The 14,437-nt window shown below is 43.9% G+C and overlaps 1 protein-coding gene across 1 annotated transcript; it reads right to left on the reverse strand.

Annotated features, from left to right (window-relative positions):
• Window positions 1-1,355: 1,355 nt before the first annotated feature.
• LOC135518517 (collagen alpha-1(VI) chain-like) lies at window positions 1,356-13,234 on the reverse strand. Its single transcript, XM_064943690.1, has 5 exons — window positions 13,221-13,234; window positions 11,937-12,096; window positions 4,198-4,311; window positions 1,487-1,507; window positions 1,356-1,382 (listed from the first exon to the last, which is right to left on the reverse strand). The coding sequence occupies exons 1-5, from the start codon at window positions 13,232-13,234 to the stop codon at window positions 1,356-1,358; spliced, it is 336 nt and encodes a 111-aa protein (XP_064799762.1).
• Window positions 13,235-14,437: the final 1,203 nt, after the last annotated feature.

Genomic DNA, 14,437 nt, shown 5'->3' on the forward strand with positions numbered 1-14,437 from the left:
TAGGCATTAACCTGGGGAGCTAATCAGACACTAGCTATGATGACCAGGTTAGCACACTGAGCTAAAGTCTAGGCATTAACCTAGGAGCTATCACAAGTCTTCCGGTTTTCGTGTGTGTGTGCGCGTGCATGCGTGTGTGTGTGTGTGTGTGTGTGTGTGTGTGTGTGTGTGTGTGTGTGTGTGTGTGTGTGTGTGTGGTGTGTGTGAGACCCACCTTGGACCCGAGGTCTCCTACTGGTCCTTTGGGACCTCCTTTTAGCCTGCAGACAAAACACATCATCAGTGAGGTCATCATGGGTCATACCGCTATGCCACTCAGAGAGCCTTCATAGAACACAACAACCTGTTATAAAGGGGTCATCATGGGTCATACCGCTATGTCACTCAGAGAGCCTTCATAGAACACTACAACCTGTTATAAAGGTGTCATATGGGGTCATACTGCTATGTCACTCAGAGAGCCTTCATAGAACACTACAACCTGTTATAAAGGTGTCATAAGGGGGTCATACTGCTATGTCACTCAGAGAGCCTTCATAGAACACTACAACCTGTTATAAAGGGGTCATCGTGGGTCATACCGCTATGTCACTCAGAGAGTCTTCATAGAACACAACAACCTGTTATAAAGGGGTCATCATGGGTCATACCGCTATGTCACTCAGAGAGCCTTCATAGAACACAACAACCTGTTATAAAGGTGTCATAAGGGGTCATACTGCTATGTCACTCAGAGAGCCTTCGTAGAACACTACAACCTGTTATAAAGGTGTCATAAGGGGGTCATACCGCTATGTCACTCAGAGAGCCTTCATAGAACACTACAACCTGTTATAAAGGTGTCATAAGGGGGTCATACTGCTATGTCACTCAGAGAGCCTTCATAGAACACTACAACCTGTTATAAAGGGGCATAAGGGGGTCATACTGCTATGTCACTCAGAGCCTTCATAGAACACAACAACCTGTTATAAAGGGCTCATCATGGGTCATACCGCTATGCCACTCAGAGAGCCTTCATAGAACACTACAACCTGTTATAAAGGGGCATAAAGGGGTCCTACCGCTATGTCACTCAGAGAGCCTTCATAGAACACTACAACCTGTTATAAAGGTGTCATAAGGGGGTCATACTGCTATGTCACTCAGAGAGCCTTCATAGAACACTACAACCTGTTATAAAGGTGTCATAAGGGGGTCATACTGCTATGTCACTCAGAGAGTCTTCATAGAACACTACAACCTGTTATAAAAGGGGCATAAGGGGGTCATACTGCTATGTCACTCAGAGAGCCTTCATAGAACACTACAACCTGTTATAAAGGCGTCATACGGGGGTCATGGGATTTAGGGGGCTACTTATTGCAGTCAAAAGAACAGCACTGAAAAAATGTAGAAAAAAGCACAGTTAGAATGTCAACAAACAGACAAATGGAAGTAATGATTAGTGTAGAAATAACATGTCACATAGGTAGACAAGACATACCACATCCTTGGTCTCATTGGTCTGTAAGAGAAAATGGATCAGAGGTTAGAGACTCATTTACACTTTAAAATGATATGAGAGGGAGGGGAGTAGAGAGGGAGAGGGAGGAGAGGAGAGAGGGAGGGGAGTAGAGAGGGAGGAGAGTAGAGAGGGAGAGGGAGGGGAGTAGAGAGGGAGAGAGGAGGGAGTCGAGAGGAGAGGGAGGAGAGTAGAGAGGGAGGGAGGGGAGTAGAGAGGGAGAGGGAGGGGAGAAGAGAGGAGAGGGAGGGAGTGAGAGGGGAGGGGAGGGGAGTAGAGAGGGAGGAGAGTAGAGAGGGAGAGGGAGGGGAAGTAGAGAGGGAGGGGGAGGGGGAGTAGAGAGGGAGAGGGAGGGGGAGTAGAGGGGAGGGGGAGGGAAGTAGAGAGGGAGGGGAGAGTAGAGAGGGAGGGGAGGGAGTAGAGAGGGAGAGGGAGGGAGTAGAGAGGGAGAGGGAGGGGAGTAGAGAGGGGAGGGAGTAGAGAGGGAGAGGGAGGGGAGTAGAGAGGAGGGGAGGGGGAGTAGAGAGGGAGGGGGGGGAGTAGAGAGGGAGAGGGTGGGGAGTAGAGAGGGAGAGGGAGGGAGGGAGTAGAGAGGAGGAGAGTAGGAGGGAGAGAGGAGGGGAGTAGAGAGGGAGGGGGAGGGGGGAGGGGAGTAGAGAGGAGAGGGAGGGGAGTAGAGAGGGAGAGGGAGGGAGGGGAGTAGAGAGGGAGGAGAGTAGAAAGGGAGGGGGAGGGGGAGTAGAGAGTGAGAGGGAGGGGAGTGAGAGGGAGAGGGAATAGAGAGGGAGGGAGAGTAGAGAGGGAGGGAGTAGAGAGGGAGGGGAGGGGAGTAGAGAGGGAGAGGGAGGTGAGTAGAGAGGGAGCGGAGTAGAGAGGGAGAGGGAGGGGAGTAGAGAGGGAGAGGGAGGAGTAGAGAGGGGAGGGGAGGGGAGTAGAGAGGAAGAGGGGAGGAGGGTATAGATGAATGGTGGAAAGAGAAGAGAAGCATTGGAATAAAGGAAAGGAGGAGAGAGATAAACAGAGGAGAGGAAAGGAGGAGAGATATGGAGAGGAGAGGAAAGGAGGAGATATATGGAGAGGAGAGGAAAGGAGGAGAGATATGGAGAGGAGAGAAAAGGAGGAGAGATATAAATAGAGGAGAGGAAAGGAGGACAGATATAAATAGAGGAGATGAAAGGAGGAGAGATATAAATAGAGGAGAGGAAAGGAGGAGATGTAAATAGAGGAGAGGAAAGGAGGAGAGATATAAATAGAGGAGAGGAAAGGAGGAGAGATATAAATAGAGGAGAGGAAAGGAGGAGAGAAATAAACAGAGGAGAGGAAAGGAGGAGAGATATAAATAGAGGAGGGGAAATGAGGAGAGATAGGGAGAGGAGAGGAAAGGAGGAGAGATATAAAAAGAGGAGAGGAAAGGAGGAGAGATATAAATAGAGGGGAGGAAAGGAGGAGAGATATAAATAGAGGAGGGGAAATGAGGAGAGATATGGAGAGGAGAGGAAAGGAGGAGAGATATAAATAGAGGAGGGGAAATGAGGAGAGATATAAATAGAGGGCGAGGAAAGGAGGAGAGAGTTACGGAGAGGAGAGGAAAGGAAAGGAGGAGAGATATAAATAGATGGGAGGAAAGGAGGGAGAGATATAAATAGAGGAGGGGAAATGAGGAGCGATATGGAGAGGAGAGAGGAAATGAGGAGAGATATGGAGAGGAGAGGAAAGGAAAGGAGGAGAGATATAAATAGAGGAGAGGAAAGGAGGAGAGATATAAATAGAGGGAGTGGAAAGGAGGAGAGATATAAATAGAGGCGAGGAAAGGAGGAGAGAAATAAATAGAGGAGAGGAAAGGAGGAGAGATATAAATAGAGGAGATGAAAGGAGGAGAGATATAAATAGAGGAGACGAAAGGAGGAGAGATATAAATAGAGGAGAGGAAAGGAGGAGAGATATAAATAGAGGAGGGGAAATGAGGAGAGATATGGAGAGGAGAGGAAAGGGAGGAGAGATATGGAGAGAGAGAGAAAGGAGGAGAGATATAAATAGAGGAGAGGAGGAGAGATATAAATAGAGGAACGGAAAGGAGGAGAGATATAAATAGAGGAAAGGAGGAGAGATATAAATAGAGGAGAGAAAAGGAGGAGAGATATAAATAGAGGAGGGGAAAGGAGGAGAGATATAAATAGAGGAGGGGCAAGGAGGAGAGATATAAATAGAGGAGAGGAAAGGAGGAGAGATATAAATAGAGGAGAGGAAAAGAGGGAGAGATATAAATAGAGGAGGGGAAAGGAGGAGAGATATGGAGAGGAGAGGAAAGGAGGAGAGATATAAATAGAGGAGGGGAAAGGAGGAGAGATATGGAGAGGGAGAGGAAAGGAGGAGAGATATGGAGAGGAGAGGAAAGGAGGAGAGATATAAATAGAGGAGGGGAAAGGAGGAGAGATATGGAGAGGAGAGGAAAGGAGGAGAGTTACGGAGAGGAAAGGTGGTGAGATATAAATATTGATGAGAGTAAATGAGGAGAGAGATAAATAAAGGGGGGGGAAAGGAGGAGAGATATGGAGAGAGATAAATAAAGGAGGGGAAAGGATGAGAGATACAGAGAGGAGAGGGAAAGGAGGAGAGTTATAAATAGAGGAGGGAAAGGAGGAGATATATGAAGAGGAGAGGAAAGGTGTGGGGGGGAGGGGTGTGATACGTACGATCATATCTATGATGCTGCGAATGGTCTGTAGCTGGGTGGATCTGCTGTTGTCAGCTGCTGTGAAGTTCTGTCTGTAGTTCTGGTCTGTAGCAATCACTGACAGCCTGGTGTCCTTTTGAGATCAATACAGATATACATAAATCAATACAGAGATCAATACAGAGATACCGAGATCAATACAGAGATAAAGAGATCAATACAGAGATACAGAGATCAATACAGAGAGCAATACAGAGATCCAGAGATCAATACAGAGATCAATACAGAGATACAGAGATCAATACAGAGATACAGAGATCAATACAGAGATCAACACAGAGATCAACACAGAGATCCAGAGATCAATACAGAGATCAATGCAGATATCAATACTGAGATCAATAAAGAGATAGAGATCAATACAGAGATACAGAGACCAATACAATGATCAATATAGAGATCAATTCAGAGATCAATTCAGAGATCAATATAGAGATCAATACAGAGATCAAAACAGAGATCAAAACAGAGATCAATGCAGAGATCAATACAGAGATCAATACAGAGATCAATAAAGAGATCAATAAAGAGATCAATATAGAGATCAATACAGTGCTCAATTCAGAGATCAATATAGAGATCATACAGTGATCAAAACAGAGATCAATACAGAGATCAATACAGAGATCAATAAAGAGATCAATATAGAGATCAATGCAGAGATCAATAAAGAGATATAGAGATCAATACAGAGATCAATACAGTGCTCAATTCAGAGATCAATATAGAGATCATACAGAGATCAAAACAGAGATCAATGCAGAGATCAAAACAGAGATCAATACAGAGATCAATACAGAGATCAAAACAGAGATCAAAACAGAGGTCAATTCAGAGATCAATGCAGAAATCAATACAGAGATCAATACAGAGATCAATATAGAGATCAATACAGTGATCACACGCGCACACGTGAGAGCGACCTGCATTCCATTGCATTTCTGAATAGAAAGGAATTCTCCGGTTGGAACATTATTGAGGATTTATGTTAAAAACATACTAAAGATTGATTTTATACATCGTTTGACATGTTTCTACGGACTGTAACACCTTTGTCTGCACCTAGTGATCGCGCCTCATGAATTTGGATTACTGGGCTAAACTTGCAAACAAAAAGGAGGTATTTGGACATAAATTATGGATTTTATCGAACAAAACAAACATTTATTGTGGAACTGGGAGTCCTGGGAGTGCATTCTGATGAAGATAATCAAAGGTAAGTGAATATTTAGAATGTTATTTCTGACTTCTGTTCACTCCACAATATGGCGGATATGTGTATGGCTTGTTTTTGTGTCTGAGTGCTGTACTCAGATTATTGCATGGTGTGCTTTTTCCGTAAAGTTTTTTTGAAATCTGACACAGCGGTTACATTAAGGAGAGGGGGATCTAAAATTCCATGCAGAACACTTGAATCTTTTAGGAATGTTTATTATGAGTATTTCTGTAAATTGATGTGGCTCTCTGCAAAATCACAGGACGTTTTGGAACTACTGAACATAACGCAAAATGTAAACTGAGATATTTGGATATAAATATGAACTTTATCAAACAAAACATACATGTATTGTGTAACATAAAGTCCTATGAGTGTTGTCTGATGAAGATCATCAAAGGTTAGTGATTCATATTTCTGCTTTTTGTGACTCCTCTCTTTGGCTGGAAAAATGGCTGTGTTTTTCTGTGACTAGGTGCTGACCTAACTTAATCGTTTGGTGTGCTTTCGCTGTAAAGCCTTTTTGAAATCGGACACTGTGGCTGGATTTACAAGTTTATCTTTAAAATGGTGTAAAATACTTGTATGTTTGAGGAATTTTAATTATGGGATTTCTGTTGTTTTGAATTTGGCGCCCTGCAATTTCACTGGCAGTTGACGAGGTGGGGACGCTACCGTCAGAGAGGATAAGCTTTAGCCCCACCCATCTCTTTAAAGCAAATTGGAGGTAGCCAGCGCACTTCTGTATGTTGTAAAAGCATTACATGGTCGCTGCCCATATCATTGCGTAATGCAGAAAATACAGGAGAGTTCAGAGGCCTTGATTTAACAACTTCTTGACGCACCCTTCCCGTTAGCGGGATCATTTTCATCAACATCTGCTGAATTGCAGAGCGCCAAATTCAAATTAAATGACTAAAAATATTTAATTTTCATGAAATCACAAGTGCGATATAGCAAAACACAGCTTAGTTTGTTGTTAATCCACCTGTGTCAGATTTCAATACAGCTTTTCGGTGAAAGCATAACAAGCGTTTATGTAAGAACATCTCTCAGTAGACAAAACATTACAAACAGCTAGCAGCCAAGTAGATTGGTCACGAAAGTCAGAAAAGCAATAAATTAAATTGCTTGCCTTTGATGATCTTCGGATGTTTGCACTCACGAGACTCCCAGTTACACAATAAATGTTCCTTTTGTTCCATAAAGATTATTTTTATATCCAAAATACCTCCATTTTTTGGCGCGTTGTTCAGAAATCCACAGGCTCACGACTTCACAGACGGAAATTCCAAATAGTATCCGTAAAGTGCGTAGAAAGATGTCAAATGTTTTTTATAATCAATCCTCAGGTTGTTTTTACAATATATAATCGATAATATGTCAACCGGAATGTAGCTTCTTCCATAGGAGAGAGAGAAAAATGGCTGTTGCGCATGAAAAACTCTGCTGGCACCCAGCCATCCACTGACGAAATGGGTTCTTTCTCGCTCATTTTTCAAAATAAAAGCCTGAAACTATGTCTAAAGACGGTTCACAGCTTGAGGAAGCCATAGGAAAAGGAATCTGGGTGATATCCCTTTAAATGGAGCGAAGGCAGGCAATGGAACAGAGCTTTCAGGAAAAACAGCGCTTCCTTGTTGGATTTTCCTCAGGTTTTCGCCTGCAATATCAGTTCTGTTATACTCAGACAATATTTTGACAGTTTTGGAAACTTTAGAGTGTTTTCTATCCTAATCTGAGAATTATATGCATATTCTCGTTTCTGGGCCTGAGAAATAGGCAGTTTCAAATGGGTATGTTTTTTAGCCAAAAACGAAAATACTGCCCCCCTACACTCAGGAAGTTAACACTGTAGTGTCCAAAACGTCTTTCAAGCTGTCAGGCATTCCTTTGGTAGCAAGAGCCTCTCGGTGGATGCTGCAGTGTACCCAAGAGCCTCTCGGTGGATGCTGTAGTGTACCCAAGTGGCGAAGGTAGCAACAGCTTGCACGCGCGTTACCACTCCACTATGTCTCCTTGCCATGGCTTTTACACCATCAGTACAGATACCAACACATCTTGACCACCAAAGTCCATTTGATGTCACAAAGCTGTCCGGTACCATTCCTTCTCATGTTGTCCTGGTTTCCAGAAGAGGATCCTTAATTGACCCCCGTAAAACGTAACGGACATATACCAGAGCTGTGCCAGGCCCCACCACGTCTGTTGACTCATCCAGCTGTAACAGACATATACCAGGAGCTGTGCCAGGCCCACCATGTCTGTTGACTCATCCAGCTGTAACAGACATATACCAGGAGCTGTGCCAGGCCAACCACGTCTGTTGACTCTTCCAGCTGTAACAGACATATACCAGGAGCTGTGCCAGGCCCACCACGTCTGTTGACTCATCCAGCTGTAGCAGACATACCAGGAGCTGTGCCAGGCCTGTTGACTCATCCAGCTGTAACAGATATATACCAGGAGCTGTGCCAGGCCCACCACGTCTGTTGACTCATCCAGCTGTAGCAGACATATACCAGGAGCTGTGCCAGGCCCACCACGTCTGTTGACTCATCCAGCTGTAACAGACATATACCAGGAGCTGTGCCAGGCCCACCACGTCTGTTGACTCATCCAGCTGCAACGGATAGAATTCACTGGCTTGTATGCGAAGCAGTAATTGTTTCAAAACATCTCCTGCCATGTCACTGATGCATCGTGAAACTGTGTTGTTGGATGAAGGGATTGTCTGTATAGTTGTTTGGGCCTTTTCCCCCAGCATTGTCCCAGCCATATCCACGGCAGCAGGAAGAAGTCCTCCACAATAGTATGGGGCTTGCCTGTCCTAGGCAGTCCTCCACAATAGTATGGGGCTTGCCTGTCCTAGGCAGTCCTCCACAATAGTATGGGGCTTGCCTGTCCTAGGCAGTCCTCCACAATAGTATGGGGCTTGCCTGTCCTAGGCAGTCCTCCACAATAGTATGGGGCTTGCCTGTCCTAGGCAGTCCTCCACAATAGTATGGGGTTTGTGTCCTAGGCAGTCCTCCACAATAGTATGGGGCTTGCCTGTTCTGGTGAATCCCTCACAGTGAGTCGTCTCACTCACAATATCCGAGAACCGGGGTTACGCAAGTAACCTTAAGTTATCTATACATATTATAAATACATCCACATAGTTATCAATATCAACATAACTACAGCAACATCAAGTCAGCACCATTTTAGTGACCGCAAACAACCATTTAACTAAACCAACATCCAGTCAACACCATAACATCCACATCATAGCCTCTATTGGTCTCTAGGGCTGGGTGATATGGTGTCTAGGGCTGGGTGATATGGTCTCTAGGGCTGGGTGATATGGTCTTTAGGGCTGGGTGATATGGTCGCTAGGGCTGGGTGATATGGTCTCTAGGGCTGAGTGATATGGTCTCTAGGGCTGGGTGATATGGTCCCTAGGGCTGGGCGATATGGTCTCTAGGGCTGGGTGATATGGTCTCTAGGGCTGGGTGATATGGTCCCTAGGGCTGGGTGATATGGTCCCAAGGGCTGGGTGATATGGTCTCTAGGGCTGGGTGATATGAACAAAATATCATATCACAATATTTTTCATATATTTGATGGAACTTTATGTTGTTGAATAATAAAAAGTTGTAAATGTGCTTTATGAGTAGTGAGTGACCTCAGGGTGGCAACACATACAGTGGGGAGAACAAGTATTTGATACACTGCCGATTTGCAGGTTTTCCTACTTACAAAGCACCTCTACATGCTTTGTAGGTAGGAAAATCGGCAAAATCGGCAGTGTATCAAATACTTGTTCTCCCCACTGTACATTCTATGTGATTTCAATGGGTCTTACTCCATTCTGATTGGTTTATACTGTTCAATTCAACTTCAACCAAAAGTTCTAAAAGTTTCCATTCTGCCACGTAGGGCTGCATGATAAGGGCAATACATCTAGGCTTTTATTCTTCACCAAATATTGGAATTGTGATTAAACTTGCAATTTAGATCAAAACACTTGGGTGAACTGCTGTAGTCATGGAAATAGAATGATTATTATGATTATATAGTAGAAATATAATTATAATAACAGTGGGTACTTTGAACACAGTGTTGTTTGACATGACAACCAATGGAAAAGCTAGGAGGCGTTCATAGAACTAGGAATTCGATTACTAATATAATCTCTATGGAGGTGTTATTGTGACAGGGCAGGAACCAAAGTGTTGGTCAGTGTTTCCCAGTGGAGTGATAATACTATTAAGATCTCTATGGAGGTGTTATTGTGACAGGGCAGGAACCAAAGTGTTGGTCAGTGTTTCCCAGTGGAGTGATAATACTATTAAGATCTCTATGGAGGTATTATTGTGACAGGGCAGGAACCAAAGTGTTGGTCAGTGTTTCCCAGGGGAGTGATAATACTATTAAGATCTCTATGGAGGTATTATTGCGACAGGGTAGGAACCAAAGTGTTGGTCAGTGTTTCCCAGGGAGTGCTAATACTATTAAGATCTCTATGGAGGTATTATTGTGACAGGGTAGGAACCAAGGTGTTGGTCAGTGTTTCCCATGGGACCCCTATAATCTTTGGCTTACTTCATGGAGCTAACCTATTCCTCTCTCATGTTGGTTGCTGCAACCAACATGTTGATTTAGCCTACACCAGCACTGGTATCAGACTTATTAGATAGCTCTGTTTGCTCTGACGCAGTACCTTTATTAGCTTGCCAGCAAACAGGCGATTAGCATTAGCGGCTATTTATTTTAGCAATTTTCTAAAAGACAAACTAGATGTTTGCATACAGTAACATCCACAAACTAATAGAGTAATTATAGAATGCTTATGGATTTCTATAAAGAAGCAAAGTGGAAAGCTGCATAGATGTCATCAACATATTATTGCATTTGCTGCATCGACCATGCAGACTGAAGACATCGACCATGCAGACTGACGACATCGACCATGCAGACTGACGACATCGACCATGCAGACTGACGACATCGACCATGCAGACTGACGACATCGACCATGCAGACTGACGACGCCGACCATGCAGACTGACGACATCGACCATGCAGACTGAAGACATCGACCATGCAGACTGACGACATCGACCATGCAGACTGACGACATCGACCATGCAGACTGACGACATCGACCATGCAGACTGAAGACATCGACCATGCAGACTGACGACATCGACCATGCAGACTGACGACATCGACCATGCAGACTGAAGACATCGACCATGCAGACTGACGACATCGACCATGCAGACTGACGACATCGACCATGCAGACAGAAGACATCGACCATGCAGACTGACGACATCGACCATGCAGACTGACGACATCGACCATGCAGACTGAAGACATCGACCATGCAGACTGACGACATCGACCATGCAGACTGAAGACATCGACCATGCAGACTGACGACATCGACCATGCAGACTGACGACATCGACCATGCAGACTGAAGACATAGACCATGCAGACTGACGACATCGACCATGCAGACTGACGACATCGACCATGCAGACTGACGACATAGACCACGCAGACTGACAACATCGACCATGCAGACAGAAGACATCGACAATGCAAACGGTCTGCAAATGATCTCGTGGTCAAAAAACAACAACTGCGCTCCTTGTTTTACAGGGGGCGGGGCTTGGTGAGAGAGGAAGAGAAATGACCCAAGTAGCGGAGTAAACTATACAGAGTGAAATACTGTTACCCTGGTCAGGTTAAGGGTGTGTGTGTCGTACCTCCTGGTCAGGTTAAGGGTGTGTGTGTCGTACCTCCTGGTCAGGTTAAGGGTGTGTGTCGTACCTCCTGGTCAGGTTAAGGGTGTGTGTGTCGTACCTCCTGGTCAGGTTAAGGGTGTGTGTGTCGTACCTCCTGGTCAGGTTAAGGGTGTGTGTGTCGTACCTCCTGGTCAGGTTAAGGGTGTGTGTCGTACCTCCTGGTCAGGTTAAGGGTGTGTCGTCGTACCTCCTGGTCAGGTTAAGGGTGTGTGTGTCGTACCTCCTGGTCAGGTTAAGGGTGTGTGTGTCGTACCTCCTGGTCAGGTTAAGGGTGTGTGTGTCGTACCTCCTGGTCAGGTTAAGGGTGTGTGTGTCGTACCTCCTGGTCAGGTTAAGGGTGTGTGTGTCGTACCTCCTGGTCAGGTTAAGGGTGTGTGTGTCGTACCTCCTGGTCAGGTTAAGGGTGTGTGTGTCGTACCTCCTGGTCAGGTTAAGGGTGTGTGTGTCGTACCTCCTGGTCAGGTTAAGGGTGTGTGTGTCGTACCTCCTGGTCAGGTTAAGGGTGTGTGTGTCGTACCTCCTGGTCAGGTTAAGGGTGTGTGTGTCGTACCTCCTGGTCAGGTTAAGGGGTGTGTGTCATACCTCCTGGTCAGGTTAAGGGTGTGTGTGTCGTACCTCCTGGTCAGGTTAAGGGTGTGTGTGTTGTACCTCCTGGTCAGGTTAAGGGTGTGTGTGTCGTACCTCCTGGTCAGGTGATATGGCGACAGAGAAGACTTTAACCCCGTGTTGCCTGGCCTCATTGGCAGCTTCCTGTAACCCCCCACAGGGCTCCTTGTAACCTGTTAGAGGATGACCGTCCGTCACCACGACGATGTACTTATTCTCCTGGTAGTGGGAGCCCCTGAACACACACACACACCGGATAGAAAGGGACGTAATGAGACACACTGCAACAAAAAAACACTAGACAGGTACTATAGAGAAATCACTAGACAGATACTATAGAGAAACCATTAGACAGATACTATAGTGAAACCATTAGACAGGTACTATAGAGAAACCATTAGACAGGTACTATAGAGAAACCATTAGACAGGTATTATAGAGAAACCATTAGACAGGTACTATAGAGAAACCATTAGACAGGTACTATAGAGAAACCATTAGACAGGTACTATAGAGAAACCATTAGACAGGTACTATAGAGAAACCATTAGACAGGTACTATAGAGAAACCATTAGACAGGTACTATAGAGAAACCATTAGACAGGTACTATAGAGAAACCATTAGACAGGTATTATAGAGAAACCATTAGACAGGTACAATAGAGAAACCATTAGACAGGTACTATAGAGACACCATTAGACAGGTACTATAGAGAAACCATTAGACAGGTACTATAGAGAAACCATTAGACAGGTACTATAGAGAAACCATTAGACAGGTACTATAGAGAAACCATTAGACAGGTACTATAGAGACACCATTAGACAGGTACTATAGAGAGATCTCTAGACAGATACTATAGAGAAACCATTAGACAGGTACTATAGAGACACCATTAGACAGGTACTATAGAGAAACCATTAGACAGGTACTATAGAGAAACCATTAGACAGGTACTATAGAGAAACCATTAGACAGGTACTATAGAGAAACCATTAGACAGGTACTATAGAGAAACCATTAGACAGGTACTATAGAGAAACCATTAGACAGGTATTATAGAGAAACCATTAGACAGGTACAATAGAGAAACCATTAGACAGGTACTATAGAGACACCATTAGACAGGTACTATAGAGAAACCATTAGACAGGTACTATAGAGAAACCATTAGACAGGTACTATAGAGAAACCATTAGACAGGTACTATAGAGAAACCATTAGACAGGTACTATAGAGACACCATTAGACAGGTACTATAGAGAGATCTCTAGACAGATACTATAGAGAAACCATTAGACAGGTACTATAGAGACACCATTAGACAGGTACTATAGAGAAACCATTAGACAGGTACAATAGAGAAACCATTAGACAGGTACTATAGAGAAACCATTAGACAGGTACTATAGAGAAACCATTAGACTGGTACAATAGAGAGATCTCTAGACAGATACTATAGAGAAACCATTAGACAGGTACTATAGAGACACCATTAGACAGGTACTATAGAGAAACCATTAGACAGGTACAATAGAGAAACCATTAGACAGGTACTATAGAGAAACCATTAGACAGGTACTATAGAGAAACCATTAGACAGGTACTATAGAGAAACCATTAGACAGGTACTATAGAGAGATCTCTAGACAGATACTATAGAGAAACCATTAGACAGGTACTATAGAGAAACCATTAGACAGGTACTATAGAGAAACCATTAGACAGGTACTATAGAGAAACCATTAGACAGGTACAATAGAGAAACCATTAGACAGGTACTATAGAGAAACCATTAGACAGGTACTATAGAGACACCATTAGACAGGTACTATAGAGAAACCATTAGACAGGTACTATAGAGAAACCATTAGACAGGTACTATAGAGAAACCATTAGACAGGTACTATAGAGAAACCATTAGACAGGTACTATAGAGAAACCATTAGACAGGTACTATAGAGAAACCATTAGACAGGTACTATAGAGAAACCATTAGACAGGTACTATAGAGACACCATTAGACAGGTACTATAGAGAAACCATTAGACAGGTACTATAGAGAAACCATTAGACAGGTACTATAGAGAAACCATTAGACAGGTACTATAGAGACACCATTAGACAGGTACTATAGAGAAACCATTAGACAGGTACTATAGAGAAACCATTAGACAGGTACTATAGAGAAACCACTAGACAGGTACTATAGAGAAATAACTAGACAGATACTATAGAGACACCATTAGACAGGTATTATAGAGAAACCATTAGACAGGTACTATAGAGAAACCACTAGACAGGTACTATAGAGAAACCACTAGACAGGTACTATAGAGAAACCATTAGACAGGTACTATAGAGAAATAACTAGACAGATACTATAGAGACACCATTAGACAGGTACTATAGAGAAACCATTAGACAGGTACTATAGAGAAACCACTAGACAGGTACTATAGAGAAACCATTAGACAGATACTATAGAGAAACCATTAGACAGGTACTATAGAGACACCATTAGACAGGTACTATAGAGAAACCATTAGACAGGTATTATAGAGAAACCATTAG

Source organism: Oncorhynchus masou, chromosome 3 (genome assembly GCF_036934945.1).
Source record: "Oncorhynchus masou masou isolate Uvic2021 chromosome 3, UVic_Omas_1.1, whole genome shotgun sequence".
In the NCBI taxonomy this organism is placed as follows: Eukaryota; Metazoa; Chordata; class Actinopteri; order Salmoniformes; family Salmonidae; genus Oncorhynchus; species Oncorhynchus masou.

What these genes read in the sequence shown, in the direction of transcription:
- LOC135518517 (XM_064943690.1), bottom strand. An exon ending in CCATATCACCTGACCAGGAG is followed by an intron (nt 4,312 to 11,936) that starts GTACGACACACA and finishes TGATCTCAAAAG; the next exon opens with GACACCAGGCTGTCAGTGAT. An exon ending in GCAGCATCATAGATATGATC is followed by an intron (nt 1,508 to 4,197) that starts GTACGTATCACA and finishes TTTCTCTTACAG; the next exon opens with ACCAATGAGACCAAGGATGT.